General features: G+C 43.2%; 1 protein-coding gene across 3 annotated transcripts; it reads left to right on the top strand.

Annotated features, from left to right (window-relative positions):
- Positions 1-352: 352 nt before the first annotated feature.
- On the top strand, positions 353-26,892 carry Cd80 (CD80 molecule). 3 transcript variants are annotated; one of them, XM_021263173.2, is made up of 5 exons: positions 353-867; positions 2,227-2,565; positions 13,283-13,597; positions 16,142-16,423; positions 20,417-21,271. In XM_021263173.2, the coding sequence occupies exons 2-5, from the start codon at positions 2,481-2,483 to the stop codon at positions 20,713-20,715; spliced, it is 981 nt and encodes a 326-aa protein (XP_021118832.1). In that variant the 5' UTR covers positions 353-867; positions 2,227-2,480; the 3' UTR covers positions 20,716-21,271. The 3 variants fall into 3 exon arrangements, with proteins under 3 accessions (XP_021118832.1, XP_087072019.1, XP_087072026.1); XM_087215900.1 differs by lacking the exons at positions 353-867; positions 2,227-2,565 and adding exons at positions 21,869-21,974; positions 24,141-26,892 and having other exon boundaries at positions 7,640-13,597; positions 20,417-20,530; XM_087215893.1 differs by lacking the exons at positions 353-867; positions 2,227-2,565 and having other exon boundaries at positions 7,635-13,597.
- Positions 26,893-27,157: the final 265 nt, after the last annotated feature.

The raw sequence follows: 27,157 nt of genomic DNA, 5'->3' as shown, positions 1-27,157 counted from the left end.
TACCCTTGGGTGCTGTCACCGTGCTCACCCAAAGTGCACTCGACTGTGCCCATTCTGTAAAGATGACAGGGAGGGGGTGCCTATGTAATTAGGGGTGATCTAGGAGCTAAGCTTTCTCCATGTGTCCACTACATATGCAGTAATGGCCTACTCCCGCAGTGGTCTGACAGTGACCCGGAACGGGTAACAATGGCTATGAAAACAAAATTTAAAGCTGGGCATGGTGGCACACACACAGTAGTAGTAATCTGACGCAACTCCGGAGGGCGAGGCAAGAGGATTGCAAGTTTGAGACCAATCTAGGCAACTTCAGGAGACTTTGTTTCAAAGTAAAAACAATAAAAAGGCTGGGTATGTAGCTCTGAGCTTCCTGAGTTTAATCACCAGCACCAAACAAGGCAAACAAACAAAAACTTGAGGCCAGCAGGGAAACAGGCAGCCCATAAAGCTCCTGCACCACTGCCCAGGCAGAGCTGGTGGGCGCCCTCCCTCTACTGGGTGCCCCCCCCCACCCCAGGTGCCTGTGCACTCAGCACTTGGCTTGCTCCTTGGGGCAGGGGTAAAGGAGGGCTTGCTGTGACTTGCCCGGGACCACACCCTCTCATGAGGTGACAGAGGACTCAGAGCAGAGAGAGCTTCCTCAAACCATGACAGCGCGCTACCGAGTCCCGGAATTGACTGAAATATTTCTGAGTGAACTCAAATCCTCAAATCCAAAGTAAAGGGGAAGTAAGAAGGGAGAAATGTCAGCTCTCTGCTAAGTGACCTGTCAGTACTCTGAAGACAGCAAGAAGAGAACATCTCTGAAGGGGGGCATCATCCCCTGATTCTTAACACAAAAGAAAAAGAGGAATTTTTCTTCAGCAAGTAAGTACATCTGCTCTTACCTCACTGTGGGATAGGTTAGTAGAACTAGTTACCAACAAAATAACTGCTTTTCTTTCCCTGCTTTGGTACTAGGGAGGGAACCCACATCCTGAGCATACCAGGCAAACTGTACCACTGAGCTACTTCTTCAGCTCCTTTTATATTTTGAGACAGGGTTTCCATAAGTTTTGCGGCATACACTCAAACTTGCCATCCCCCTGCCTCAGCCTCCTGAGGAGCTGGGATTACCAGCATGTGCCACCATGCCCAGCAACTGGTTTTTTTTGGTACCAAGGATTGAACTCGGGGCCTTTCACTTGCAAGGCAGGCAGCAGCACCACTGAGCTAAATCCCTGGCCCTCCAAGTACATGTAAAGCAACTGCTTTTTAAACAAACATACCATCCCTCCAGCATGCATGCTTTCCCTCAGAGGAGTCTTCTGAGGTCTCTTATTCCTAAAGGAGGCTGTGGCTTCCCAATACTTTCAGAGAATTACCATCAGAATTGTGGCCCATTACTTTTAAATTTCCTAGATGGTAGCAAATATTTTTGTAGAGTGAGTTTGAGTTTTTCAAATCAACGTAATTCTGGTGGCGAAGTCCTTCTGAGCTCATCGTGGTTCAGATGGACTGAGACTAATGAAACAATCTCTCTGGTGTGGCTGAAACACTTACTCTGGGGCAGCTCCAAGGACGCCCACACATCTGGTGAGTTCTGGACTGTGTGGCTGGTGGCCGACTGACGGAAGGGGTGACAGTAGAGTACAGCATTCATTTTCGTTTTTCAATATTGATAATTTTTACTGGGAAAAAGCCTCGTCAGATTGCATTAAATGATATAAATAAGTATAGTCTCACTGTGTCTTCTCTTTTCTCCCTTTTTACTGGTAGATGATGTTTTTTGAAATCCTCTACCCCATTTAGTACCCTCTGTTTGAGTTGAGGTTACTTAAGAGTCAAGGCCCTGGTTTTCCTGGGTTATATATACTGAGAAAGTTTTCATAACGTAAGGGCTGCCTTGGACAAACCCGCCCTCGCTGGTTGCTCTGTGTCCTTGGTGTGTCCACAGAGGACCTGACTCTTAGGGTTGGCTCACTGACACAGAGGGTCCTTGGGGCCTCTGTGTTCCCAACCAAGTAAACTGTAGCAGGCCGCCACTTCATGGAGAGCTATAGTTGGTTCTCAGAAAAGCCAAGGTGACTGGGTACAGTCACTTCCTTGCTTTTTTCTCTTGTGCCCTGCTTTAGAGGTCATTTGAGTTTGGAGCACTGACTCATTTTAAGTGAGCAACAAGAGAATCTTTCTGACCATAGTAGGCAGACCTTCCTTCTGGGATGACATATTATTTTCCTTTTTCAGATCATAAAAAATAAATCTACAACCTTTGGAGACCCAGGAACGCTACCCAACCTCTCCTCGGCGTGTTTTGTAACCAGCACACAGGAGAGTCACCTATATGGAGTGATTGAATTGTCTTCCACTTCTGCCTCAAGTGTATCACACAGGTGTCTCTGCTGCCTTGTTCACGCTCCTTTCGTGTTCCGAGGTGGCGCTCCAGTCCTCCTTGGCTCTAAATTGTTGGCTTCCTTCCTCTGTCCTAAGCATCTGCCTCCATGGATCACGCACTGAGGCAGGGAGTACCACACCTCATGCTCTCTCGGCTGCTGGTGCTGGCTGGCCTTTTGTACTTGGCTTCAGGTAAGCAACTTTCAGGAAGCTTCGTGGGTCCTGGGTGTAAGAGAAAGGTGGTGCTGCTGTTCTCTGTGCTGCCATCAGCCACCTTGTGAACCGGAAAGACCTTCACCATGTTCCCAGCACAGTTTAGGGCCGAGAATATTGTGGTCTAAAGAGTTTAGGGTCACACAGAAAATTAGTAGCCAGGTTACCTTGGGAGCCTAGGCCTTCAAGGAAGGGGTAGGCTCAGTGTTATTTTAACAAAACCATAAAATGATTTCGAACAACAGTTTAGAGCTGTGACCTTGTCCACGAACAAGGTATTCTTTACATGTTGTGATGTGACAGGGATTGCTGTTGCCTTGTGGTCTGGTTTCCAAATTCCATGTCTAGGATACAACTCCTGATGTGTCCTGCCTCCCTAATTCCATAGTGATGATCTTTATAAGTTGAAGGAGGTTGGGGAGTAGATGAGAAATATGATATTTTTATTTTATTTTATTTATTTTTTTGGTATCGGAGATCAAACTTGGGACCTTGTGCTTGCGAGGCAGGTGGCAGAACCACTGAGCTAAATCCCTGGCCCCAAAATATGATTATTTTTAACGTTAAATCTTGCAATATTTATTTTTATACTTCGGGGGCTGATATCCTTTGTCAACATTGATATCTAACATTAAGTGTTATCTGTTTTAGCATGAATTTTTTAGTTATTTTTAATTGACTACATAAGCATTTCCTATGTTTCCAGCAGAGTACTTTGACTTCTAAGGACACTTGTTCCTGCTCAGGTTATCTTAAGGTGTTGCACATGGGGAAATGTCACGAAAGCTGGGGCTCATTCCACTGGCAGGATAAGATTTGTTTTCATTTTTTTAAGTGAGAAAATAAAAAGATCTGCTTTCTATGTAGTTGTTTCCATCCTGGCTGCTTTAAAATGAAGAGGAGGCTGGGGGTGTCAATCTCCAAATGGTCAACAGATCCTCTTAAAGCTGCTCATTTAAAAACTGCCCGGATTATCAAAATGTGATAAGGGGAGACAGAAGGGAAAAGCAACAGGGATGGGGCACACAGATTGCCTGCAGTGATGGTAGTTTTAAATTTTGTTCTGAATTGTAAAACCTGCAAGAGAAGCAGGGCTCAAGTTTCCCGATTTTCACATCAGATTTTGTATACATTTGACAGTTACATTACAGGCCCAGAGTTACAAAAGTACAGTTTTCTTCTGGGAAGTTGGAGAAGCACTCTCAAAGTGAAGTGTTACAAGGAAACTGAATATTGAGCTTAAACTCAGAAATGGGAATGGGCACTATAGAGGAGAAGGAAAATATTAAAAAAATTAAATGAAGATTTTATAATTGTACCAGGAAAATTAGAGTCAGAGGGAAGCAGAGAGAGGATTAGGTGCTAAAGAAGGAGTTAAGGAAAGCCAGGTATTCTGCAGCCACATCCAGAGTTTAGTGTTGCTGAGTCAGCAAAGCAATCTGCGAGCTGAACATTCACTTTGCGCCAGGTGGGCCACAGAAGCTGAGCCTAGAGTTCTTGCCTTCAAAGTGGTTTGATTATGTCAGTTGGGAAAAGCAACATCACCCCACACAAAACAAGCGAAGGGCAGGGCTGGGGGTTGAGCTCAGTGGTGCTGCTGCCTGCCTGGCAATTGCCAGGCCCTGAGTTCCATCCCCGGTACCAAAAAAACCAAAAAACAAGCAAAAGGCAATGAAGTGCTCACTCCTGACTAAAAGCCCCCGGATCTGGGAAAAGAGGGACCAGGTTAGCAGGAGCAGCTGGAGCTGACTGGATGAAGGTGAATGGATGAGAACAGATTTGTGGGTGGGGCCCCCACCAGGGCTAAGGCCTAAGGTGATGAACACTAATGGGAATGTTTATTCTTTTGCTGAACCATTGAATTCAACAAGCATTGAGCATGTCCTGTGCACAGGACATTTTTCTCAGCCTTGGGGACAATCTGTGACCAAAATGGACATGGCTTTTACTTTCATGGAACTTGTGGTTATTGGGAGGAAGAAGAAAAGTAATCCAGTAATCACTGGAATGACTGTGTGACCAACACAGAGATGAGGATTTTGAAGGCGAAGAAGAGGGGCTGTCAGAGGCAGTGCTGTCTTCTCCATTCGAGGAGCACTGATGAGCCAGGACCTGCTCTTGTACAGTGGTAGAGTGTGAGGGGCTGGGAGGGAGGTGGCCCAGAGTCCCCAGGTCTTGCATCCCACTAAGAATCTGAGTTGTGTTCAAGAGCACTGAGAGGCTGTGGAAGAGCCCTAGGCAAGGGAGTGGCCTGGTCTATCCCAGAGCTGTGCACACTTTAATTATGCATACCAATTGCCTGGGAAACTGTTGAAATGCAGTTTCTAGCACAGGGGATTTTTTAGAGAAGTGAAACTATTTTGCATAATACTATAATGATGGATATAAGTCATTATAAATTTTTAAGACTCATAGGATGAATACCACCAAGAGTGAACTCTGAACTCTGGACTTTGGGTGATAATAATGTGTCAACACAGGCTCATCAATTATGACAAATGCCCCTTCTGGGCAGCATGCTGAAGGGAGGGAGTTTATGAGCCGGAGGGGAGGGTGTCTATGGAATCGTTTCTATTTTCCACCCACCTTTGATAGGAACCCAAAACTACTCCAGAAAGTAAAGCCCCTTTTTAAAATTTTTAAATTTTAAATGCTCTTTCTGCTTAGAAGGGTCTGGGATGAGGCCTGAGATTCTGCATTTCTAATAATTCAGCTGACACTGGTGGTACTGGACAACACATCTGTAGTTTGAGTAATGAGTCTGAGTGACTTCAAAAAACAAAAAACAAAAAAGCAAACTAGAGTTAGCAAAGCATACATAATGGCTTATGGGGCAGCCACAGTGATTGTGCAAATCTGTCAGGAGGCTGATTTAGCAGCCAACAGTACATGACAGTGGCTTCCATGCATTTGTAAAATGGAGTCAAGAGGGAATAGATGGATTGAGATGGGTGTGATTTGCAGTGCCAAGGCTTTGGTAGATTAGAATATGGTGTGAGTTCTTCATGGTCTATCAGAGGTGAGACTGGGTGAGCAGAATGGAGTAGGATTACAGAGGTCTTTGTTTCAGGGCAAGGCATGAGGCACACTGGGCCTTCTCCTGCCCTAGGTCAAGAAACCACACCATGGAAGCTGTGTCTCCCTTGGCCCCTCCCCAGCCATTCATGCCCAGAGCAGTTGAGTCTCTGCTTGGGGAGAAACCTAGCCCAGCTCCTGTCCACCTCCAGGCTGTCTCTGGAAGTTGAAACACCTCACAGTGGACTCCAGAAACTGGTGGCTTTGTGGCAGAGGTGTAGCAGGGCAGCTGTCAGAGAGCCCAACATGGGCAGCCTTTCCTTCAGAGCTGGGTTTCTTCAAGGGAGGTCAGCTCCAGCGCCTGCAGGAGCCAGCCAGGGGTGCAGCAAAAGCATTCGTCCAGAAGCCTAGGCACAAGGAACACTGAGCCAAGAAAAAAAGAGCGCCCCCGTGAACACCCCGCCCCCAACTCCATGCTGCTGTCAGAATGCTGCTGGTCAACACATCCCACAGGCAATGTTTATGACCATCATAACCTGCAAGCAGATCAAGTTCAATCCTTGAGCCCTTTAAAGATATGAATACTATTTAGAGAAAGGGGAAAGGAAAAAAAGTGGGGATCAGATTTAGTGAGAAATTAAAAGCAATGTAAACATCGTGACAGTCTCAAATCTGCCAGCTGCCAGATGCACCATATCTTCCTTGTGCTAATAGCACCCAGGCCAGGGTGCTGTGCCCACATTCCCATCATCCCAAAGAGAAACCTTGTACCCATTAGTGTACCCACTCCCTTTGTCCCCCTCCCCTCATCTCCTGGGAACCATAAAGCTACTTTCCATCTTGAATTTGCTTATTCTGGACATTTTTTGTAAATGGCATCACATAATACGTGAAGTTTAATGTCTGGCTTCTTAACATTATGTCTTCAAGGTTCAACCATGTTGTGGTATATGAGGCCTTTGTATATTCATTTCTATGGCTAATAACATCCCTTTATAGACTGAGTTCTCAAGAGGTTCAGTGCTTGTCTAGAACCAGTGATCTGCATGTTTGTGGGCCAATAGCTTCCTCTGTCTCAGGGTTAACAGTCAGGAGTTGAAGTGTTCAGGAAGGAAGGTGGCAAAGGGGCCAAGGAAGGCAGGGGCTGGGGGGCTAACACTGTTGAGTGTCCCCTGCATGCCATGAAGGTGGCCGTTCACATACACTCCACTGGGAGCGCTCAGCAGAGTTGCTATTTCTGCCTTCTCTCCCCATCTCCTCTCGCAGCTGTGTTGCTGACTGTCGCTGAGTACAAGTGGCACAGGCACCCCATTCTATGGGTGGGGACTTATCTCAGATTATGGGTTCAACAGTTACAACGGTTCCTTTCTGAGTGTGGTTCAGCAATGCAGGCTGCGTGCCTGGGAAGAACAGCCCCACTGAGAATCTGCACAGCGCCTCAGTTAACAACGAAGCACTTGGCAGCTGGTGCTCTGTGACCACTGTGGTAATCAGGTGAGGTAGGAAAGGCACTGTGCCCGGCCCCTTTTTGCAGAAATGTCACCTGAGGCCCAAAGAAATGATCGACTTGTTTAGGGTTATTTATGTTTGTAACCCCCAGCAGTGGAGCCACCTCGTCTCCTAATGTCTAGCGATGGATCCAGCTATTGCTTACCAAGTACCCTCCTAGGCCACCCTGCTGTAAACAAATCAGATATGGCAATGGGCAAAACAAGAAACCCCTGCTCTCATGGTCCCATAGGAAATTACATATCATTCATATCTATCTATCTATCTATCTATCTATATGTCAATATTCATCCCATGTATAAATATGTACCAGCTGGAGACAAGCTTGAGGAGAGGAATCAGGGCATGAGATAAAGAGTGGCAGAACCCATGGAGTCAAGGAGCAGGGTACTGCTTAGGTGGAGTCCAAGGAGGCCTCTCTGATGGGGGTGGGGGGGCACACGGGGCCAGCCCTCAGTGAGCTGCAGGGATGCCTGGAGAAGGTGCCACCCCTCTAAGGTCCCAGGTACTGTGAGGAGTTTTACATGCAGACTCTCCCTGAATCTCACGCCCGCTTTGTTTGGTGGTATCGCAATGCTTGTTTGTAAAATGGCTTGAACATAACAAGCTCAGAAATTCTACGAGGTTTAGGTGGTCACATGAGATTTCAGACACCTGACTTCCCTCCAGAGTCACTGACGCAGACCAAAGCCCCCAGGGACGTCTGAGATGTTTTTCCATTACTCTGCATGTAGCGGGGTCCCTGAAATGGGAGCCCAGTTCCTGTGGGAATTTCCAAATTGCCCGAAAGATTTTGGTTCCTCTTTTGACTCTGGTTCTTCCTCAGCATCAGTGTCTGGTGACAGGAGGAGTTCAGATGGGAATGTTGAGCAGCTCACTGACAATGTGCCATGACCTTTAGAGAGACTCCCACGCTGCTTCTCAGATGGCTGGACAAAAACTTTTTGGGAACCGTCATGGAAATTAGATGACTCCACTTGCAGTTACGATTTCTCTTTTGCTCATGTCATCACATGTCAAAATCAGATATACCTTGGGTGGGAATGAGGGTTTTGAGGACAGGAGAAGAGTCCATCATTTGGAGCCTCTGATAAGTGAGCTGCTCCGTGTCACAGTGTCTGTCTAGCCCATAGCAAGACCAGTTCTCTATATCAAGTGACCCCAGAGTGAGAGAAAAGGAAGCAGATGTTGGAGTTAGGGCAGGCAGATGGAAAGAGAAAAAACCAAACTCTTAAAGAAGACCTTCTTGGGACATTTCTATTTCTAACATCTAATTGAATTTAACTTCATAGTGAACTTGAGGCACAGGCATCATACCATTTTACAGATGAGAAAACAAATTAACCAGCAAGTTGCTGAGGTGGAAGTAGAACCCAGTCAACTAGAATAGTTGGCATAGTCCACTGTGCTTCCCTTGTGTTCCTAAGAGTAACCAGATTGTAGCTTGACTTTTAGCTATTATACCGTCACTCTGAAAAATGCTCCCTTCGTGTTGATGTTTTCATTTATTCCCCTTTTCAGTTACATACCCTAAAGCAGAGCCTGGTTGTGTTTAGTGTCACTGCCAGAAGGGGTGCCTAGGACCATGCTAGGGTACTTACCATCCTAACTCTCTTCTTAACACCATGGTGGAGCATCGCCAGCCTGATGGAGGCCTGAGACTGGCTAGTGGGGGAAATGTGCTAGTGCCCCATGATCCTGCTTTCCAAGAAGAGCCCTGGGCAAGGGAGGTACAGCTGGACAGCTCCAGGCACGGGCAGCTAGTCAGGAGGGCTTGGACCTTAGAGGGACACTGCTTTTAGGTCCCATACAGTGTGGGAAGAGTGACCAGACCTTTGGAACCAAAAATCACAAATATAGCCTGGTAAGAAATTGTATGCTGCTGCTGAGTGGTAGAAGCTAACAAGGAGATGGTATTTGGGCCCTGAAATGTTGGTATTTCTAGGACACAGTGATGAGAGAATGGGCTGACTATGTAAAATGGAACACTCTTAGCAAATCCAGGATGCAGAGTATCTGTATAGATTCCAGACAGCCAAGAAATAAAGACAGGATAGAGGATCGGTTTAGGGTAGCTGAAGAACTTAGAAATAGTGCAGAGGTAGGCCTGGGGATGTAGCTCAGTGGTGCAGTGCCTGCTTGGCAAGCACAAGGTCCTGAGTTTAATCCTTAGTACCGGGAAAAAAGAAAAAAAAGAAAAAGAAATGGTCCACAGGTCTAACAGTGGCCTTGTCTGGTGGAGCGGAGAAGAGGCATTGCAGTCTGAAGCTGTAGAGTGAGCCCAGGATTGAAAAGAAAGACTCTTTCTCAAAGCAAAATAGCTCTATGGTAGGTCCAGGAGGGGTAAGGCAGCGTTGGCTCACTTATGGAACTGAAGGAAAACAGAAAACAAAGAACTTGGCCCTAAGAGCCTGGGCCAGAAAGAAACCAATGTGTAAAACTGGGACAGTTTCCTTTGCTCGGCTTAGCTCCCTCATCTATAAGACAAAGCCACCAGAATGAATGCTCTTCAAAGTCTCTTCTAGGTCTGACATTCCATGACTTCCATATCCCCTTGGGGCTGAGTGCACTGTTTAACCTGTGTTGGACTTATGTCCAGGGCCCTCAGAGTCCATGTTCTCCCTATGCGACTTGTGGACTTTCTCTCTTGCTGGGTGGCCCTATCTCTGACTCGTGGTGCATAGATGTTTCACTGTGTATGTGACAGAAGCAGATACTTTTCCACATTTTCATTGCCCAGGATGGGTCATCATATGGAGAAATAGGGAAAGGAAAGGGTCTTATCACTGACACCACTGGAAAAGAGTCACCCATTTGCTGGTCTGTTGCACTGGATGATACAGATGGGTAGAAAAATAAGGCAATTTATTTGTTAATATAGTCAGTAGGTACCCAAGGGAAAGGGTGGACATTATGGTATTGAATTCAACTTTGGGCTGCATAAATAGAAAATTCGGTAAAGGAAATGATGGCCCAGCTCCCCGCTGAGCCGGTCATACCTCAGCTGTCTGGAATGTTAGACTTAGTGGTCTTTGCTCTCTTGAACCAAGCTGAGTAGTAAGGAAAAGAGGACTCAATGCCATGTCAGTACTGGACAGGAGATGGAACTTGCAGGAGAGCTATCTGAGAGAGGATATAACTTCCTTAAATATCCATAGCTGTCATCATGTAAGAAGGCAATGTACTTTGTAAGGCACGTGGAAAATGAAGGAAAACATACTTCAACCTGAAGCAAAGCCTCCTAAATCCAATGGTTCAAAGACAGAATTAGCCTGACAAAGTAAATTCCCTCTCTTCTGGAGAAAGAATGATTCATATTTGGTAGGTGCCTATGCCCTGAGTTACATTCATGCTAAGACTCAGCTCACTTAATTCTCATAACTAATACAAAGACTGAGGCTTAGAGAGCTTAAGTAAGTGGCCTTAGGTTGCACAGCTTCTGTGGAGTTTATTGAACACTAAAACAACGATCATATTCTTTCCACACCAAGATACCAGAGCCCTCTTGCCAGGGCTATTAGCAGAGGACATGTACATGAGATTCTCTTGAAACTCAAATTCTCAGCTAATCCAGTGAAGAGAGCAGAACTGGGTGTGTAAGGTAACCGATGAAGGCCTTGTTCCTGTGCTGGGCCAGTGAAAGCACAGCGGACTGAGTTTCCAGCTCACCTGACCTGCATCGCATCTGCCCAATCACCTGTCTGCGAGCAGACCAGAGACTGGAAGGGAAACGGCAGTGACTTGGCAGTCAGGTCTTTAAGATGAAAATATTCCTTGCTTCACAGGCAGGTGACCAGAAACAGACAGGAAGGAGCCGAAGTGAGCCTGTTTTCTATCCATACGTAGTGCAAAAGTTTCTGGAGAAATGGGATGGCACTGTTCCAAGGAGCAATGCTACTCTGGCTATAATGGGTGTATTTTTTGAATAGGTAACATATGTAGGGTTGGTCTCATTATTTGAAGTAGTTATATTCTATGAAAGTGCCAGGACTGCTTAATCATTGAGTGCTGATTGATCCACTGCTCCCAGGGCCAGGCTGACAGGTTCCTGTGAGCCTTTCGGGCACCACTGTTGTCATTGATAGTTCATAGCCCTGGCTTAGACATGATTCTGTTGAGAGACACCTTATGGAGTGTATATTATTGATTCATCAACACTGACCGTACGGTCAACAACTTGGAATTGAAGGAAGCTTATCTAACACTTATTTTTCTCTGTAAGGCACAGCAGTCTTTTAGGATATATAGCACTTCAGCACTACCTTTGGGGGCCATTTTAAATGGAAAAATCAGTGGGGCATGGTGGCACACTCCTATAATCCCAGCACTCTGGGAGGGTGAGGCAGGAGGACAGTAAGTTCGAGCCCAGCCTGACCAATGTAGTGCGACCTTGTTTTAAAATTTAAACATTTTTAAAAAGAGGGGACTGAAGATGTAGCTCTGTGCAAGGTTCTGGGTTCAATCCCCAGTATCCCCCCCTCAAGCAAAATCACGAATAAAAGTACAAAAACTATGAAAAGTATGGCACTCACTAGACAGTGGGAAAGGGTACTTACTGACCGTGTGAGAGCTGAAACAGGAAGGCAGGGCAATGTCTTGTTCTGACTCTGCTGGGCACTGGGTGTCAAGTGACTCATTTTTTACTCTGCAAATGACCACAAAGTGCTGCAAGTATTAATTTGGGGGTTACAAATAAATGTTAGAGAGTAGGGCACTTCACAAATATGGAGCCTGTAAATGAGGATTGATTATACTGCCTGCTTAACATATGGCCCTCATTTTCTTCTTGCTGCCTCCCATCTCCCTTTTCCAGTCTTCCCTCATAGCTGCAGGATCATAGGCACACGGAACCTCAGGCCAACCTGCCTTTCTAGCTTTCTGAACCTCTCAAAATCTCTGTGAAGTAGTATAATACACACCTCACAGGGCTGCTAGAGGGATTCAATGAAATGTCACTTGTTCCCTTCTACAGAGTGACAGAGGACACAAAAGGCAGGTTGTGGCAGACACTGCAGAGTGACAGCAATTCCGTATATGACCTCTAGCTGTGGCCCCTACACTTCACCCTCCACCATCGCTCATTCTGGCCTCTTGGTCAGGGCTGACTTCTCTTTGGGGTGGCATTATGTTAGATAAAACAAATAAGAAATAATAGGACTGAAGAGCGCCTCGTTTCAGAGAAGGCGCATATTGATCCTTATTCCTGCAGGCCATTGGAAAGTCCCTAAGAAAAAGTACAGGGACTGGTTATATTATAATATTTGTTCATGAATCTGATCTTAGTGATGCCTGTAATCATAGCACTGTGGGAGCCTAAGGCAGGAGGATCACAAATTTTGAGCCCTACCTGGGGAACTTGGTGACTTAGTAAGACCCTGTCTCAAAACAATAATTTTTTAAAAAGGGACTGGGGATGTAGCACAGTGTGAAGGCCCTGGGTCCAGGCACTATTACAGCAAACAAACAAAACCCTAAAAATAGAACTACCATCATGATACCAACAAGCGTGTGGATACATATCCAAAGGAATTGAAATCAGGATCTTGAAGAAATATTTGCACACTCATATTCATGGCAGCTGTATTCCCTACAAATAGCCAAGTTATAGAAGAATCCAAATGTTCATCGACAGAGGAATGGATTAGGAAGATACTGTCCGTTACCTTTATTGTTATATCATTTTCTTTCGTTAAAAAGGAAGGAAATCATGTCACATGATATAACATTATGGTACATGAAATAAGCCAATCGCAAGGTTGATTCTACTTATAGGAGGTATCTAAAGTAGCCAAATTCATAGAAAAAAAAAAAAAAGTGGAATGGTAGCCCCAGGGGCTGAGGGAAACGGAGAGAGGGAGCTGTTTTAATGAACAGAGTATCAAATCTGCAAGATCTGAAGATCGTTTCCCAACTGTATGAATACATTTAACACTACTGAACTGCACGCTTAAAACTGGTCAAGATGGTAAATTTTATGTTATGTGGTTTGTTTAGCCACACAAATAATGAAGGAAAAAAAAAATCACCAAAGCACCAGGGACCAGAAAATCAAACTGGATTCTCTTGTCATGTTTAGTTCCTATGTACAACACCCCAAGGCTGGTGGCTGCCTGGACTTGTGGGAATCTATGTTTAATAAAAATGAAATCTTGTTCTATTTGCCTCTCCTTAGGCAGGCAGGTGACCAAGGCAGTGAGAGAAGCAGTGATGTTGTCCTGTGAGTATAACATTTCTGTTAACGAGCTGGAGAGAGTTCGTGTCTACTGGCAAAAAGATAGACAAGTGGTGCTGAGTATCACATCTGGGAGAACAGAAGTGTGGACTGGGTATGAAAACCGGACCACCCTTGACATCCCTAATAATCTTTCCCTGGTGATCCTGACCCTGCGCCTGTCAGACAGGGGCACTTACTCCTGTGTCGTTCAGAAGCCTGAAAAAAATGGCTTCAAACTGCAACACCTGTCTTCAGTCATGCTCTCCATCAGAGGTGAGTGGGGTTTTTTTTTGGTTTACTCAAGGTCGATACATTCTTTTTTTTTTTCCTCCCATTAACTTTATTGGTACATTTTAGGTATACAGTACAGCTACATTCATCATTGGGATCTTGTACCATTACATGAGTCTCTTGGTTCTTATTTTTTTTCCCCTTCCCTTGCCCTCCCTTCACCCCCTCCACCCTTCCCTATTTGCAAAGACCTTGTATCCATTTTTTTCCTCTTCTCATATTTTTTCCTTTCCCTTTTTTCCCTTCCCCTACCCCTCCCAATTCCCCTGCTCTTTTAGAAGGTCAATACATTCTTAATACCCTTAAAGACACCCTATTGATTTAAGTGGAGATTTTACCAAAGGGATGTATCTCACTTCATTTCTTAGGGTTGGGTCTCCAATTTTTCAGTCAACCTTAACTGATTTCTTAAGGTTGGAAATATCTGTTGATGGGCATTTCTTGGACTTTGACAGTCCAAGTTCATGGCCATCATCCTGGGTACTGAAGTGATCTGGAATGCCTTCTGAATCACAGGAGGACATCTTTGATTTGATGTAGCTGTACTCCTAACTGCACTTGAGCCTGTGAAAGCATTTTGGAAAGATCAAAGAGCAAGGGAGGCATAAATATTTTTCAAGTAGTGTTTGAATGTCTATAGCTATTTTACTATTATATTCTAATATTTGTACATGATTATTAGTGCATATTTGAAGTTCTCATCTAAAGTCCTCTGCATAATTAGATGTTAAAGAACTGGAGGTGCCAGTCATACCTGCCACAAGGAAAAAGATGAATTCCCAAATTAAAGCCATGTTTCTGCCCCAGTGGTGAAGGGCAGGCCTTGTTCAGCCTGGTTAGGAAGGATGCGTCCCAATCCCTGGTAATGGTGACGGTCCTGCAGTGAACTGGTGGAGTCTAGAGTCCTTGCTGGGAAATTATAGCCTCAAGCCATTCTCTTGCACTTGAAAGTTAAACCTATTCTTCTTCATGGGCATGTGAGGTTTTAGTGAAAACCAAACCTTATACTTAGTAAAACATAATGATGAATCTTTGTAATAATTTCAGCAGATTCATAGTGAATTCCACACTGTTCTTCCCTGCCTCAGTCATTAGCTATGAATCTTTTCCTGCAGTCACCAGATCACATGAAAGGTTAAGGGGTGCGCCAGAGTTACATGGAACTCACTTCTTACTCTCTTTATTCACTGCTCGTGTTGGAGCATATTTATTCTAGGATGGTGTGTCTTAAGAACTCAGAAGCCCTCCTTTTCCAAAATTTCGACCAAGCCACATGAACAAGATATGACTAAAAGTGATTAAATTGGCCCAAGGTCACAAAGAATAACTAGGTTTTTGACCTTTCTGGGGACCTACACCTCTGAACAGAAAGCTAGCCCTAGAACCTTAAGTGTCAGGGGTGGAATCCACACATTCTGAGAAGTAAAATTTTTAAGTCAAAGAATAAATGAGGAAGAGCTTAGGGGAGGTTTCTCCTTTGTTCTGTGTTATCATTTCCCTCTTTTGCTTTATAGGTTTTTATATCTCATTGGGGTCCAATATACAAGTCTCCAATGTCTTTGAGGAGTGCTAGGTGTCCCCTCTGTCCATTTCAGCACATCAGAGTAGCAGGAGAGATTACAGGCTCAGCACAGCACAGTTCGGACAGGTTTTTCTGGTAAAAGACCACTTTGTAAGATGTGAGGGAATACTAAACATTTAGGGTAACAGTCACTGCAGGGAAATAGGGAACTAGAAGGACAGGAGAGGCGAGGCCCCACAGGTGGATTTATGGACAGTCTTGTCAGTGTTCTTGTTCTCAGGTTGGAGGCTGACTCCAAAAGTGCTCGCTTGTTACAGTTTACTAAATAAATAAATAAGCTACAAGAGAATCACTGTGCACTTCAAAATCCAGAAGGAGGGAAGGAAAGGAGAGGAAGACATTCTCTGATGTCAAAAAAACTTGAATGCAAATCCCAGTTCTGCCATTGAACAGCTATGATTTTTCTAAACCTCAATTTGATCACTTATAAAACAAAATGTCTTAGGTTAAGGCCTATGAAATTACAGATATTTACCAGTTACAGGCTGAGGCAGGAAGACTGCAAGTTCAAGTTGAGCCTGGGCAACACAGAGTCTGTCTTAAAAAAAAAAAAAAGGGCTGGGTATGTGGCTCAGTGGTAGAGTGCCCCTGAATTTAGTCCCTGGTACCAAAAACAAACAAGCAAAACAAAAACCAAAAACCAAAAACCTCAGATGTTTTACCTTTTTTTTTTTTAAGGACATCATACTACGTTGCCCCAGGTGGTCTTGAATTATTAAAGCTGGATAGTATATTAAAATATAAACCTGCTGGGTGTGGTGGCACATACTTGTAATCCCAGCATTTGGGAGGCTGAGGCAGAAGGATCACCCTGAAGGATCACCTTTCAGGCCAGGCTGAAATGCATAGTGAGACCATCTTGAAAAAATATATATATATAAACCCATATATATATATGACCAGATACATAACTAGATGTAATTATATCTTTGTTTTTTCTTTAGCTGACTTCCTTGTCCCTAGTATAACTGACCTTGGAAATCTATCTACTAACATTAAAAGGATACTATGCTCAACTTCTGGAGGTTTTCCTAAGCCTCGCCTCTCCTGGTTGGAAAATGGAGAAGAGATAGATGCCACCAACACATCCATTTCCCAGGATCCCCTGACAGAGCTGTTCACTGTCAGCAGTGAACTGGATTTCAACATGACAAGCAATCACAGCTTCAAGTGTCTCATCAAGTATGGAGATACAACAGTGTCGGAGACATTCAGCTGGCAGAAACGTAAGCAACCTCATCCTGGGGACTTTCTACTCTATAGAATCCAAAAAGAAAATTATTTAGTCAGATACATCCTGGAATTGAATTACTGATTTTGATAGTAATTTTATAGTCATTGTAGACACTCAAAATGTACTACTATAACTCAGTAAGGTCAATCAATGTGCAAGGTGTGATGATAATGTTGCTGGGCTGATTTTATTTTCTTTTAAAATATTTAAAAATGTATAAACCTAAGAACTGCTGTTCATCAAGTAGTCATCTTGGCAACTATTGTAATAACATTGTTTTTAGTAAAGCACTAATATTTGTCCCATGTAATTCCTTTGGGCCTCTGGCACTTTCTTTTGGGGTGCTCTACTCCTGCAGTGCCATCTTATCAAATCTTTATGTTTTCCATCAGTGAATGTGCTTTTAAGAACTGCTAGTTCAGCCAGGCATGGTGGTGCATGCTTGGAATCCCAGCACTCTGGGAGGCTGGAAGCAGGAGGATCATGAGTTTAAACCCAGCCTGGGCAATTTAGTAACTTAGCGAGACTCTGTTGCAAAATTAAAAATAAAGAAAAAGGCTAGGGATTTAACTTAGTGTGAAGGCCCTGGGTTCAATCCCCAATACCTAAAAACAAAAACAAAATGAAACAATAAAAACAACAGCAACAAAACTATTGGTTCTTTAGGACCTGGTCTGATAAAGAAGGTGAGTGATACAATCTTTGAAAACAATACCTGGAAAAAAAAAAAAAGGTCAGTTTTGAGCCAAGACATAAACTTATAGAATTTTCTTTCCTTAAGAGGTGAAATTGGGCCGGGGATTTAGCTCAATGGTTTTGCCACCTGCTGTGCAAGCGCAAGGACCCGAGTTCGATCCCTGGTACCAAAAAAAAAAAAAAAAAAAAAAAAGAGGTGAAATTATCTGAATATAAAATATGGAGAAAAAAACTTAGTAGATTATCACAGGAGAACTCAGATACTTGAAATACATGGCTGACCATCCAGAGGACCACCAGGACTCGCCCCAACCCCACCCCGAGATATATTTTATGTGTGCCCAGTAACAAACAATACATTTGCGTATGATTTGAGTAGGTTAACTTAGGGTATAATTTATGGGGTACCATATGTCTTCCTCTTGTCTTTACTTGTCATTGAGGAGCTATTTTAGATAATCTACTGCTTCATTCTCATTTATATATAGCTCTTTCAGTCCTGAGGTGGATTTTTAAAATATTTTCCTCAGTGGATAATGAGATAAATTTTTCTGGGAAAATTAGTTCTAGTATAAACCCAATTTTGGCATGGTTTTATTATACTTCAAACTCATCTTTCCTGATAATCATTTATATATTCTAAAACATTTATAAAAATGAGGTTTGAATCAAATAGTAAAGAAAGTTTATTAATTCAGGGCTTATTTTTGCCCTATAGATAGATCATCATTTAACCAGTTTTAGAATATTCCAAAATTGAATATTAATGCAGAGGTGAATCAATAAAGTAGCTTGAATCATGTTTTAGTTGGACATTGTCTGTATTTGGAATTACAGATATGTGTGACATTCTTAGACAAGGGTTGCTGCAGTTTTGGTAAAAAGAGCCACACAGTGAGTATTTTAGACTTTGCAGTTCACACAGATTCTGCTGCCACAACTCAGTTCTGCTGTTGCAGAACAAAAGGAACCATGGAGAAGACATTAATGAAGGACACAGCTGTGTCCCAATAAAACTTTATTATAAAACCAGGTGGTACATCAGGTTTGGTCCGTTGTTAACCAACTTATAGGTTCTGTTTTTGTGGTTGGAGAGTTTTAGAATATAAATACTTCAGATCGCACTAACTGGAATACAGGTATCATTAGAGTGAGAGTTAAAAGCAAATAGCCCATGTGTGGTTGTCAAGGGCTGGCAGTGCAAACAAACATTCATTGGGTATATAGTTCTTAGAAATGTTAAAGATTATGATGAATATTTGGTACATAAATACTTGATATGGGAAACACCAAATTCATTAGCAGATTGAGTCTAAGCTTCTTTTAGGCTAGGTGTGCTGAATCTATTAACCCTTGATAAACTGGAAAGAGGTGAACCAGGCAGCCCTGCTCATGACCTCTAGTATGAGCTTTCCATGCTGCAGCCTTACACAGCTGTGCACTTTGGACCCTGTGGTTTGTTAAGAGGTTTCTAAAAGGCAGAAGCCAATGGCTCTGTCTGGTTCCTTCTTTCCTTCACATACACATTGCTTATCTGGGATGAATGAGGCTTGGGAGTGGGTGGGAAGTGTCTCTGAAAGGAAGCCAGGAGTGAGCCAGAGCCTGAAACTTCTGTGCTTCCAAGATATCTGCAAGGGCTCCTATGTTATTTAATACATCGTTCTGGCCTGTAGTGGCCAACCCTGGCAATCACTTGATGTCTCCTTGCAATCTGGTGCTGTAGGAAAAAGGAGAAGGCAGCTTTTCCTAATTTGTAAGGGGCAAGCATCTAAATGCAGATATGCATTTTAGAATAATGACTGTAACAGCAATGTGTAGGAATTATTGTAGCCCAGGACACCCGAGGCAAAGAGGACAGCTTGGAGGCTACTAGGTGGGAGATGAGAAAAATCTGAACTAAGGAAGTTGTTGCAAGAGATTTGTGAAAAGCAAATAGTATCAGAGATATTTTGAATGTAGCAATACAAAGTACATGGGATCCTACTGGGAAATGAGAACACAGAGTTTGTCTTTTTGATTTGGGTAACTAATAGTGAAGTCATCTATGGCAGTGGGTGAATGCAGGTGGTAGATATGCTTTGGAAAGAATATGGTGGGTTCAGTTCCAGCAGGGGGAGAAACTGGCTTCCAGCCATCCTAGTCAGCAGCTGGGACTACAAAATCTGGTGCTCAGAAATGAGATCACAAATATTATACACAAATTTAGAAATCTGATGGCATTTCAAGCCTTTGGTATATGGATAAGGTTACCTAGGCAGACTGGGGCCTCAGGAAGGACATGAAAAGTACAGTATTTAAAGGACAAGAAAAAAAGAAAAGCCTACAAAGAAAACCAAATGCAAAAAGCTAAAACAGAAGGGTAGGGTGTCTTAGAAGTCAAGAAGAGGTGTCTGTGGGTCAGCTGCTGATGTGAAGTCCAATAAGCTAAAGGTCAAAGTTTACCCAAAAGCCTTGGTAATCAGAAAAGTGAAAAACTGAGTTAGTAAATGTTTAAAATGTATTTGTAAGTCATTCCAGAGACACCATAAAAGGATAAGCTGCTAAAATGCCTTTCAATTTCTATCTTGTCCTTTCTCCAGGTCTTGTTGCTAACTCAAAGGGAGTCAGAAATAAATGGAGTAGCTGCTGCACTTGATTGAGAGGGATGGCAGCACCACACACACAAATCTTTCTTTGCCCACACATTTCCTTCCTTGTGCCCCCTTGTGCTCCCTGTGGACCTGCAGAGCTCTCTTCAAGATACCCCTACCTCATACCAAGGAACACCCACCTTTATTTAGTTCTTTGCTGAGCCTCTTCTATCCTCCCAGGGGCCTGAAGGTGGATGGTGAAAAAAATGCATCCTTAAAGGGAATGCCAAGTGACTCTGGTAGCTCTATCTGCTATAAAAATGGGCTATGATGACAAGAAGGCTTTAAAGCATCTCTTTAGATTCTTTTTTTTTTTTTTTTTCGGTACAGGGGATCGAACTCGGGTCCTTGCACTTATGAGGCAAGCAGTGGAACCACTGAGCTAAATCCCAGTCCCCTTTAGATTCTTTCTTATGCCAACTTAGTAAATGCAAAAGTTCAGATTGTCCGTTTTATATCCAATATCTGATATTTGACTATTAGTTGCCCACAGTGTGTGTATGATTGAAGAAAATATGCAAGAAAATACTAGCAGCTGTGTATTGCGAGCTGACCAGGCACAAAAGTGAAAAATTCTCTGCAGGTTCATGTAGAAGATGCATAGGATGGGAGCCAAGCAGTAGGAAACTACAACTCACATGATTCATTTCCCTCCACAGCCCAGCAGCAAGATGGTCGTGATAATCCCAATAATCAGCTCTCGGTGTGGATGAGTTTCCTGACTGCAGTATCTGTGTTTCTTGTCATCGCACTTGGGGCCCTGGCCTGCAACAGTGAGTACTACCTTTCTATCATTACAATGGCAGCTCTTGGACGCCCAGACCCCATCAGTCTGTTCCAGCACCTCTCTGTTTCCACCTATTTTCTTCCCAAACCTATGGCAATTTGTCTCAGCCATTTCTGCTCACTCACTGGACAAATATTTCTTAAATACCTTAAATGCTTGGCATTCTCCTAGGCACTGGAGTTACAGAGACAAGAAATCACTGCCCCTAAAATGCATTCTAGTTTAGTCTTTTTATTTTTCTTATCTTCTTAGAGACACCGAGGCTTGCTAACTAATTTGAAAACATCTCTGATGCCGATATTCTCATCTTTGGTTTGGAGCCTGAGGAAAGGCAGAATGACAAGAATAGGGAGGCAAGAATCATTTTCCTGGAGAAAGACAAGATGCACTAACATAACTGATGAATGACATGGCCACAAATGTTTTTACTAATTCTCAATTCTTCAAAACACATTTTTGGGTGAAAGATAAGGAGTGGTTGATGAAAAGACATCTAGGATATTTTATCCTATAGATTTAAATTTTTGACTGACACATATCCTGTTTTCGGTCTCTGTGATTAAGAGAAGAGGACCTGCTAGGTCTGAGCTATAGCTGTGGTCATCATGAAACTATGGTTGTGATCACCATGTTATCACCAATTCTTTGTGGAGTAGAAAGTATGTACACTGAACAAAGAAAATTAGAAGGCCAACACCTCTTGATTTCCCCAACCTTCACTACACACACACACACACACACACACACACACACACACACACTGTAGCAAAGCTCAGTGAAGGCACTGGTGCCCATGCTCTGAGTATCCCATCTCATGGGTAGGGTAAAGGAGTCTGGAGAACTTGAGGTGTTTCTAATATAAACTGTCCATCCCTACCCTCTAGTTCAAGGTTCTCATCCTTAGCACTATTACCAGTGACATTTTGGGCCAGATAATTTGTTTTTTTTGTTGTTGTTGTTTTTTTTTTGAGATGAGGTCTCACTTTTTAGCCCAGGTTGATTTCGAACTCAGGGTACCTCCCATTTTAGCCTCCCTAGTGCTGGGATTACAGGCATGGGCCATGACACCAAGCTTGTTTTAGAGCTGTTCTGTGAATTATAGGATCTTTAGCAATTTTCCTGGCCTCTACTCTCTGGGTGTCAGGAGCATCTCTTGCCCCAACATGGCAACCAAAAAATGTCTCCAGGTATTAGCAAAAGACCCTGGGGGGTGGGATTGGAAATCCCTCCCAGAGTGAGAACCACTGCTCTAAGTCTAACACAGCCTGCAGGGTTACTGAGATTAACTCACCTAACAGTTTTATTGTTCATACTTATCTCCAAGGGTTTGCCCCGAGATGGAGAGAGAGAAGAAGAAACGAGGCAAGACTGCAAATACGGACGATCTATAGCGAACCAGAGAGGCAACGAGCTGAACAGAATGTCTGAAGGTAGCTTCCCTTAGCAAATCTTAACCAATTTTGAACACGTGATCATGTGGATGATGAGGCACAATCTTCCTCTCAGTACCAAATTTGAGCTCTTTTACCTATCACCTCACCTTCTCAAGAACTTCCTCGGTATTTCTCTGAACAGTTACAGGATGGTTGGTACCCTTCTCCTTTCTCCCCACACGCACTCTGCCCTTTGCAACCTCTTTCTTTACTGTGCCATTCTGCTATCTTGAAATGGTCTTCTTCTCAGCTAGCTTAAGCTTTCATTATCTATAAAACACTGAAGTATCATTCCTGGGCTACCTTCTTATCCTGATCAATCACTTTTCCTTGTATCTCTATGGATGGATGCGGATTTGGATCATTCTGTACCAACATAGTGACACCATTTTTGATTTCTCTGCCCCTCCTCGCACACTGATCCTACTGACCAATCACCAAGGCAAATTTCATAGAGTTATTCTGTCACATCATTTTCCCACTCAAACATCTCAGGGACTATAGGAAAAGCTTCAAAAACTTTTAACATTCCAGGGGGCCGGGGATTTAGCTCAGTGGTTTCGCTGCCTGCTGCACAAGCGCAAGGGCCCGAGTTCGATCCCTGGTACCAAAAACATACCTTTTAACATTCCAGCTAATCCCTCTAGTCTATAGATCCTTAGTTCTCTCCGCTGTTCCACTGTTCTTCCCACAGCAGTTCCCAGACACTTCACATGAATACAGCGGATGCAGTGAATGGGAGTCCAAGACTTAGAACTGGTCTTGCTGACTCCACATGCAATGGGATAATTCCTGTCTCAAATGAAAGAGGTAACATGACATTAGCTTTGGTGACAGTCACACTGTTAACTTAAATCAACTTAGTGTTCTCCTAACCCCCTGGTGTTTTCACATAAGAGAAACGAGAACACTGCAGTCTGAGACTGATAGCAGGCCTGGGTAGTTATTTATAACCTTTAGAAACAGTCTAGCTTTGACTTAGCGAGTTTAGGGTAACACCAGCATAATGAAAGTCTGCTAATTTGCCTTTAAAAATAAAGGAAAATGAAAAATAACCCCTTTTTATGCTTTGCAAAAGCACTGTTTCATCTTTTTTTTTTTTGGTACTGGGGATCGAACTCGGGTCCTTGCACTTTCGAGGCAGGCAGCGGAACCACTGAGCTAAATCCCTGGCCCCATAAGGACTGTTTCATCTTAATCTTACAAAAAATGATTTTTTTCTACACTCATTTTTATAGGAGAGAAACCAGAAATGCCCAGAGGATGAGTGAGGTGCACAAGGTCACACAGACCAGGAGCCAACCAGGACTCACAGGGCTTCAGGCCCCAGCTCCTGCACTACAACATAGCAGCCTATTGGTACTTGGTCCAAAGCAGTCTCTTTAAATTCCCATTCTGTTTTCATTTCAACATAATTGCTCACTTTCAGGATATTCCTCCCCCTCTGTTTCTGTGATTATGTAGAATTTCCTTAACTTTCCCTCTATCCTCAAGTATTCTGCTCAGCAGGGCATGGTGGTGCACACTTGCAATTCCAGCACACTGAGAGGGTGAGGCAGGAAGACTACAAGTTTGAGCCCAGTCCAGGCAACTTAACAACATGAAAGACTCTGTCTTGAAAAGAAAGAAAAAGAAATGGGTTGGGGACATAGCTCACTGCAGAGGCCCTAAGTTCAACCCCCAGTACTGAAAAAAAAAGCCTTCTGGTCTATTGATGCTTCATAATGAAGCCATGAATCCAATCTTCTACATAAAGTCTTATGTGGCCACCTTGACAAGTTAAAGCAATTCTACGTTGAACTTCTATATAACACAACACACCACCTTGGGTTTATTTCAATAATCCCTGTTTTATATCCTTTCCTAGACTGTAGGCTTCTTGAGAAGAGCAGCCTTACCCCACACGGAGAAGAGTAACTTGATGGACAGCATTTTGTTCTTTGGTGATAGCTAATGCATGAATATTTGCTTGATAAGTATTTCATGAAGTAAAAATTAGACTAGTCTAAATTCTGTATCTTCCTTCATATACTTCAGCTTTGAAAATTAATACCTACAATGTTACCTCAAGTTGGGAATATACTTGGCCTTAAGATCAAAAATATATACAATTTTAGTACGTTGTTTCTTGCAAATTTAGGACTTTATTCATTATTTCCACAGGTCCTGCCTGTATCTGTGATGACTTCTTCTAGAAACTTCTTCAGACAGCCAGGACGATCCTGCCTGCTCTCTAGGACAAAACTCTACCCTTCTGTGCTCTGCATAAGCAAACTAGTGGAATATTGCATGGGCACCACAGTAGCCCCGGTGACCTTGACAAGCAGGACTTAGAAGTGAAGAGTTCCTGTCCAGAAGGGAGAATACTAAGGCCCAGGGAGAGGGCTTATATTGTGAAGGCCAGAGCCAGAACACAGATTTCCTGGTGCTCTTTCCCTTCTTCAGTGAATCACCCAAAACAGAGTCCTTAAGAGATAATACAAATGGTACCATTCAGCCCCCAAAGCAATAGAGATTGGAGAGGGAGAGTTTAAATAAATATTCACAGTCTATGGTTCATATTGGACTGATAACCTCTTTAAACAGCTTGAGGCTAGTATGGTCTCATTTGTGAAACACTCATGAGAAAGTTCTCATGTAAGATGAGATAAGTTTTTTACTGTGTATGTACTGGGTAGTAAGCGGTCTTCAGAAATAAGTGATGGAGTTGATTTCAGGGCTCCTTAGACCTCTTTTCTATTTCTGGATCCTCTAACATCAGCAGAGAATTGAAAAGAAAGAAGCAGACAACTGCTGTTCCTGTGTTATTCCCGATTCTTTTTCTGAAAAGGCCTTCCACAACTAGTGGACTAGGAGGGGACCCAACCTAAACCGGGACAAGATACTCTCATCTGAAAACATGTGGTTGGACAGGAAGTTTCTCAAATGTGGCTGGATTTAAAATGTTTCATTTTGGTAGCTGTAAGGGGGACAGATTCTGCTCTACAGCATAAGAAATGAAGGTATGGTTTTTTTTGTTTTGTTTTGTTTTGTTTTTTGGTACTGGGGATCAAACTCGGGTCCTTGCACTTGCGAGGCAGGCAGCGGAACCATTGAGCTAAATCCCCGGCCCGAAATGAAGGTATGGTTTGAAATGGTTCTGCTCAGAACTAAGTCACTGAACTTCTAAGTCAAGAACTTAAAGCAAGAAAAACAAACACCATAAAACCCAGGAACTACAGCATGGAATTAAGATTCATAATTCTTAGACATAATCAAAACAACACCTGAAAAAGAATTACTCATAAAGTTAAGCCTAAGGAACAGCTTAGTAATTAAATTACTTATTACATTTGATAAATGTATTAGTTTTACTTTTTAAAAGTTATATTTTACTTTTATTATTGTTTTTGTGATATGAATAAACATCTTTAAAAGCAACTCTCCAGTTTTATAATTTCTAGTTGAAAAGATTTAACCTGTATGTGATAGTGACCAAGACACTGAACAGTGCCAATTTGTCAGCAATTTATAAATTTAGGAAAAACATGCTTTATGGAGTACAGTAGTAACTTGTAAATCATAGAGGCAATATGCTGGCACAGAAGCCTTCATAACCTTGTAGCTACTAATACTACTAATACCTGTGTGCCAGAACATTGAGCTTCATGCTTTTCTGTTGGAATGGTTTTTTTTCCTCTACTCTCACACCAATCAACAGATTCCTGTAACCTCAAAAGATATGGCGGTTTCTCCCAACCAGAAAGCAAGCAGTTCATTCTGCAGGGGACACAAAATGGATGTTCTCTAATCCAATTCAGTTCTGACCGTGTCTACCCAGAGCTAGCACTGGATCCCACAGGTTAAGGGCTCAGTCTCTTATGACTGCCCGCACCTTAGATGCCAATCGTAAGCCCCAGGTTGTTTCACTTGTGCTTCTGGCCAATCAGTATGAAGGTAGGTGCCCACAAGCCCATTCTTGGGTTTGATTAGTTTGCTTGAGTGGCTCAAAGACCTCAGGGAAACATGTTTACTGGTTTATTATAAAGGATATTAGTGAAGGATACAGGTGCATAGGGCAAGGTCTGGGGAAAGGGTGCAGCTTCTGTACCCTCTTCCTCTCAATCTGCAAAGGCCTCCTCCTAGGAAACTCTTGTGTTCAGCTGTCCAGAAGCTCTCCAAACCCTTCCCTTTTGGGTTTATATGGAAGCTTGACTACACATGCATGACTGACAAAATCTCTGGCCACTCACTAGTGGTCAACCCAACCTTTGGTTCACTCCCCTTACCAGAGTTTTTGGGGTGGGACTGCATGTGCCCATCCTCTAACTGTGCACTGGTCTCTGGGTGAGCAGCCCCCATTCCCATGGGGCTGCCAGCCAACATTAAACTCAGCATACACAGGGACACTATCACTTCAGAGACTGCAGGGACTTTAGGAGTTATATGTCAGGGACAAAAACCAAATATATATGTCATGGTATCACACTGTACAAAAATTAACTTAATAACCACTCTCAAGTAGATACTATTTCACTTGGCAGATGAGAAAATTGCGACAAAGTACAACAGCTTTGCTGTATGTCACATGGCTACTAAACTGCATGCCTGAGAAAGCCAGTGGTCTGCCTCTTGAAGCTCTGGCTTTAGCTACTACACTATGCTTGCTGCTGTGGGACAAGAGTATTCTTAGTGTAGAAGCAGAGAGGTCCAACACCAAAACAAAGTACCAGCAGGTTTTCTCCAGTGTAATAGCCGTCTCCCTTGTCTGGGAGGCATACATTCCAAGAAACCCCAGGGGATGCCTAGAAGTATAGGTGTAACACATCACCCAGAATGTTCACCTTTTTGCTTACAGGAAGCACTCTCCAGCTTCTCTTTGGCACATCTGAATTGCTGGCATTACTAGCCTTGTATTTTGCAGCCATCACTAAGAGACACAAGGGTTACTTGACTATAGGCACTGTGATCTGACTGAAGAGTTGGTAAAGTATGCAATGTAAACGTGGTGGACACAAAAATGATGGACCCATCCAAGAGCACGACTTGAATTCCATCATGTTATTCAGAAAGGCATACGATTGAGTCTGAGGGTGTAGTTTGGTGGCAAAGCACTTGCCTAGCATGCACAAGACTCTGGGTTCAATCTCCAGTACACACACACACACACACACACACACACACACACACACACACACGCA

The sequence above is a fragment of the Heterocephalus glaber genome, unplaced genomic scaffold (assembly GCF_053883595.1).
Source record: "Heterocephalus glaber isolate CG9 unplaced genomic scaffold, H.glaber_assembly_v1.0 deba00000122, whole genome shotgun sequence".
Taxonomy (NCBI): Eukaryota; Metazoa; Chordata; class Mammalia; order Rodentia; family Bathyergidae; genus Heterocephalus; species Heterocephalus glaber.
The sequence above is the reverse complement of the archived record's forward strand: the minus strand, read 5'-3'. Positions and strand labels throughout refer to the sequence as shown.